Source organism: Populus alba, chromosome 18 (genome assembly GCF_005239225.2).
Source record: "Populus alba chromosome 18, ASM523922v2, whole genome shotgun sequence".
Classification (NCBI taxonomy): domain Eukaryota; kingdom Viridiplantae; phylum Streptophyta; class Magnoliopsida; order Malpighiales; family Salicaceae; genus Populus; species Populus alba.
The window spans coordinates 10,339,679-10,345,436 of record NC_133301.1 but is presented as its reverse complement, the minus strand read 5'-3'; the positions used below and the strand labels follow the sequence as shown (position 1 = coordinate 10,345,436).

Here is a 5,758-nt window from a genome sequence, read left to right as displayed (position 1 = left end):
CAACGGTTACAGCTACATTTGAAGTTGAATTTATTTAGTAATGGTTATTTTTCAAGTTGTTTTTTCTTGAAAATACATTAAAATAATAGTTTTTTTTATCTTTAAAAAACAAGAGAAAACAAACGGTTTGTTAAGACATTAGAGCCCAACTTAATTATCAACTCCATATACATAAATAGACAGAGTTCAACGATTATGAATTTGGAAAGTGTCTTCAGTAGATTCGAGCCTGAGTTTATTTATATATGTCGTGGAAGAGGGGCTGCCTCTGCCTTTATTTCCCAAGGCTCCAAATACTTTTCGATAAATAAATAAAAAACGTTCATAAAATGTCCGTAAACAAATCACATGTATAGTGCTGTGATTATTTAATTTTTTTCGCAAGCCTTTAAGGTCAGAAACAGTGCTCGTTATCAGAACATAAATGGAGACCTACCACACAGTGACTAATGAAATACTAACAACCGCGACGACTCTTGATATTCTATTATTGGAGACGATTTCCATTTATGCATAGTCTGACGTCGAGCTGAAACCCACAATTTCTCATTAAATTAAATAAACCTACGTGGATAAAATAATTGATGAAAATTGAATATAACAAAACATACACGCAGAGAATTTTAAGCGTAAATAATCCACGTAACAAGGACACCATGACCCATACAAATATGGTGGGTGGAAGGCAATTGTCACAGGAATCCCATCTAACAAACAGTAAAATAGACTTGTGTTAGCAAGTGGAAAAAAAAAAATCTAATTGGTTCAGAAAATTATTTTCTTTGATTCTTTTTCTTGGGGTAAGAAGCATGTGTATCTGGAGAATTTATTTGTATATTTTTTTAGCCTATAGTGTATATAACCTGTCTCATCTAGTACCAATAATACAATATGCCATGGCCAAATTGGGAAAAGTACAGTTTAGTGTGGGTCAATATTAATACTGAGCCAAGTGACCACTTCCTCCGTTCCTCATACACCGATCACTGATGTTCATGATGTCCAAAAGAAAAAGAGAAGAAGAAGAAAAAAAAGGACACATTATATTATATTATATTATATTGTCATACTACACTACAAAACTTGGGAATGTGAGGTTGTGAACAGTTTTTAATTCAACCATCAGAAATAATATATTAAAGTCTCATCTTAATTGAATATCAAAACACAAAAAAAAAAAAAAAAACATTTTCTTCGCTCTCTCACTTTTAGCTAAAAACTCTCTCTCTTTTCTTTTTCTTTTATATATATTGGCTCACAATAAAGATAAACTAAAGCTAAGTTCTTAAACCTGGTCACTTATATGAACTAAAAGCCTTTACCCATTTTTTTTTTTTTTTTATCTTGATTTATATGAGAAAAAAAACAAACCCAACATAAATTAATTATGAAACCTACATTCTCTTTTTACTTGTTTATTCTTTATGTGATGAAAATTGTCGTATTTACAGAGAGGTTGAAAAAAAAATCGCATTCTCCTTGTTAAAAAAAATCAATTTTTAGAAGAAAAAAAAATTCCTTCTAAAGAAAAGCTAAATTTAACAAAGATTGAAAAAGAAAAATTAAGGCAACCCTTGTTATTTAAAAAAGAAAGATAAATCTCATAGAAAGTGAATAAAAAGAATGTTAGGGGATGAAATTATAAAAAAAAAAAAGCTTAAAAAAAAATCAAACAAGCCTGATTAAACCTTGTAAACCCGGTTTAAACTCTTAAATTTGCAATTTGTTAAATTCTCAACCCAGAATCTCAACATCCAAAGAATCAAATGTTGAAGGATGAAGTCAATTAATTTAATTTTAAAAAAGCTAAATTTAACAAAGATAATAAAAAAAAAAAAACGAGGCAACTTGTGTTATTCTAAAAACAATTTAAAAAATCATATAGAAAGTGAATAAGAAAATAAAAAAATATTGGAGGATGAAAAAAAAAGTGAAAGAAAACTAACAAAACCCATTGTAACTTCTTAAATTAAGGTTAATCTCTTAAACTTGTTGCCCGTTAAATTTTAGACTCACACTCAACTAAGAAATTAAACATCTGATCAATTAAATATTGTAGAATAAAATAATAAAAAAAAACAATCTAAAAAAATATTACAAGGTAAAAAAAAAACAGCAATGATAATAAAAAAAATAGATTTAATAGGAAAAAAAATTCAAGAAAATGAAATTGGAAAACAAAAAATTTCAAAAATCATTTAAAAGAAAACAAGTAATAATTATAAGAATGTGAATTAAATAAGAAATTTATTTGAGATAAAATTGAAAAAATTCTTAATTTTATAAATTGTTGTAAATAAAAAAGTTGTAATGAAGAGATTAGGAATGAAATTTTAAAGATAATAGTTGTCAGGGGTTAATTTGATTTTTTTAAAGATTAGCATATATATATATATATATATATATAAAAGACTACATAGGCCAAACGAGCAACAATTAAGCCACACACGACTTGTACTTGGATTGAACGGTGAGACGTTTCGGCGCACGCGCTGTCATAACCCAGCTGACATTGTTCAGGCGCTTCCCATTTTTTTTTAAATGTTTTTTGAAATTCCTTTTGGAGAAACCTCCAAAACAAAGCTAAATAGTTTTGGCGTGGAAAATGAAGAATGAAAACTGAGTTCTTTTTAGGTTTTTGTCTTTTAGCTCTTTGATATAATTAGGTTCGAAAAGTATGGCCACCAAGACAGAGAAAGAGACTTTAACAGTCTATATTTCGGTGTTTAACATGCAAAGGGAAGCAGTTTTGACCACTCAACGCAGCTAGCTGCAAATTTCAGGACTGAAGGGACTTGTATCGGTATCATCCACAGATGACAGATAACAACGCAAGCAAGCAAGGATTCTCAGTGACACACTCATCCCTGTTGAAGGGGGAACAATCAGCTGTTCGTAGTTTATTAGTATTTTAAATCACAAAAAACAGAGTTCCTCCATTATTGAAACAAAACACAAGTCCAAGGAGTAGTAATACGTCGTTAAATTAATTCGAGTACAACCTAACTTGATTAGCAAAGATAAGTATTTTGGCTGGGCGGAGCTGCGGGAGGGCGTTCACCATAATATCGAACTCTCCAAAAAGAAAAAGAGGAAAAAAACAGGGGTAATTTCACTAGTGTGTACACTAATTAATGCTCCCACAATGAAGTCTCGAAAGCTCCAGTAGTCGTAATCACATTACTTTCTGGAATTATTGACAAATACTGATCGCTAAAATACCCAGTACCCACAGCGCCGTAGTCTTCACAATACCAGGACTGGTTCATATTGTACGGCCACGAGTCTCCAAACAAAACAAACTCAGGAAATTCCTCGAGATTTGTTTCCAGACTCGGCAGCTCAACTATCTCGCTCAGTTCTACAGGAGTCGCCACGTCACTTGGTGATGATGTCACCTCTGCTGTTGACGATGAGGACGGGGAGGAGGAGGACTGTGTCGCTAGCGAGGATGATGACCGGTTATTATTACTCGCCGTAGAGTCGTTGCTGTTACTGTTATTTTCATCGTCGCAGACTTTGGTGGGAGCCGAAGGGACAATGTTGAAGTCCATAGAAGCGGCTCTTGCGGCGGCAGCTTGGACATCACGTGGAGAGTTAGAAGCGGGTCGCGGCAGAGACCCGGCAAGTTCGGGGAAATTGAGGATGGCTGAGTCGCCTTTAATGCTCAAGGCTGCCACGTCATGGGCACGTGCTGCCATCTCTGGGGTGGAAAAGGTGCCTAGCCAGATCCGATTCTTCTTTCTGGGCTCCCGGATCTCCGACACCCATTTTCCCCATGTCCGCATTCGGACCCCCCTGAATACCGGGTGCTTGCTGCTGCTGCTGCTGCTGCTGCTGCTGGTGCTTTCTCTCGGCCTCTTTGGTTTTCTTGGGTTTTCTTCCGGGTCGGGTTTAGACACCGGGTTTGGTGATAATCCTGATGAAGATGGGGACGACAGGGCTTGCAAGGAGGAGTAAATGCTTGAGGAGTCTGTCTCGGAGTTGGAGTTTGATACCGGCGAAACAGTCATGTTTTCGGTGATCAAGTCACTCAATGTGCTTGTGGTTTTCTTTTGTTAAGAACAAGCTCTTAAGCACCTAACTAGCAGGGAGTGATTTTTTATGTTGAGAAGGAAATGCACGACGAAAAGTTGGTTTCTCTTTATATAGAGGAAGGATGGTGTTGTTATTGTTGTAGAGGAGAGAGGGTGACGCCGTGTACAGTGTATAGAAAAAACAAAACAAATTAAGGTTTTTTGTACTCTAAAATTATATATACAAAAAAAAAAAATCCTCAATTTATTCTAAATGTTAAGACTTTTTAACTACTTTAAAATACAACATGCAATTCATTTAAAATAGCTGAACGAATAGCAATAAATAAAATAAAATTTTAATTTTAAAAGACATAACTTAATTGATTATGTTTTAGATTGGTTTTCATTTGTTTGAATGTTACAAATAATTATTACTATCAAGACTTTAAAGGATTAATCAAGATGCATGTAAATTAGTACGGATTTTCATGTTAAATTAAAAAAAAGAGTAAATTATTAAAAAATAACTAAAAAATATGAAAATTCCAAGAATAATAAAGAAAATTCTAAAATAAAAAAGTTTCGAATCCAATTTAGGTATAGAGACGAACTCAGCAAGCATTAACTTACCAGATTTACTACAAACTAGATCTATATAACATGTTCTTAAAATCTCATTCTATTCAACACTCAAGTTAAAAACCATGCTAGCTACTCTTCATATCAGCCGTTACACTTTCGACATAAAATAGAAATAGGAAGAATCCGAGGGCCTGGAAGAGAAAAGGAAGAGGTACGGGACAGGTTCACAAACAGCGAGGGGTAACGTGGAGAGGTTAGAAGGCGAGGGACCCCCACAAACTGACAATGTCTCTTATATCTAATGTCTTGTCCTAAACCAGAAAGCGGTAACATCCGCCTCAGGTGAGCTTGGACCGCAGGTTGGTAAGAACAGTGCAGGTTTATCGTTGTTAAATCCATCTATTTAAATACAAAATCAGTATCTTGCAGCTACATGATACGAGAGGGCTTATTTTACTCATAATCCTAACTTATGTGGTTGTCATACATTTAAACTTCTATTTCTAATTTTTATATAAATAAAAGAATGTTTTCTTTATTTTTTCCTTATCTCCAACGCATGCAAACTCTTAAGGAAGGGAGAGAGGAGGATGGGAATGGGAGAGGGGCGGTGGTGGAGGGGGAGGAGGTGACCCCTAGAGGGTGTGGTGTGGCAAGGAGAGGGATCGCAACGGACAGCTGGCATACCCGTTCTGTGGAACTAAGAATCTTCCGTTATAAAAAAGGGGGCTATCTAGGCTCCACTGTAGTTAATACAATTTCCTTTTATTTCACCTATAATCGTAATTACTGCTGCTGCTGCTGCTGCTGCTGCGTTTCTTCTACGGAGCAACCTGTACATGCTGACTGGTGTTTGAGAACCTTACACCCGCCTTCCTTTCCTGCGTATGCGTATTAATTTGTGCCAGTTCAGGCTCTCCTTGGCTTTGTCCCACCCAACATAAATAGATCTTCGAAATACAATATATATATATATATATATATATATATATATATATATGGAAAATAGAGTTGTCACATGGTCTTTAAAAAGACTAAGAATTATAAAATATTAATTAGTTTCAGAGAAAGAAGAGTTGATTATATTTTAAAAAAATAAAAATAAAAATTACTGTATTCTTTCTTAGAAAAAATTACCTTAGTTATATGTTTCTTTT

General features: G+C 34.4%; 1 protein-coding gene across 1 annotated transcript; it reads right to left on the bottom strand.

Annotated features, from left to right (window-relative positions):
• Positions 1-2,579: 2,579 nt before the first annotated feature.
• LOC118051626 (ethylene-responsive transcription factor ERF043) lies at positions 2,580-4,156 on the bottom strand. Its single transcript, XM_035062315.2, has one exon. The coding sequence runs from the start codon at positions 4,011-4,013 to the stop codon at positions 3,132-3,134; it is 882 nt and encodes a 293-aa protein (XP_034918206.1). The 5' UTR covers positions 4,014-4,156; the 3' UTR covers positions 2,580-3,131.
• Positions 4,157-5,758: the final 1,602 nt, after the last annotated feature.

Excerpts from the sequence above, each read along its gene's own strand:
- LOC118051626 (XM_035062315.2), bottom strand. The coding sequence starts at position 4,013 with ATGACTGTTTCGCCGGTATCAAACTCCAACTCCGAGACAGACTCCTCA.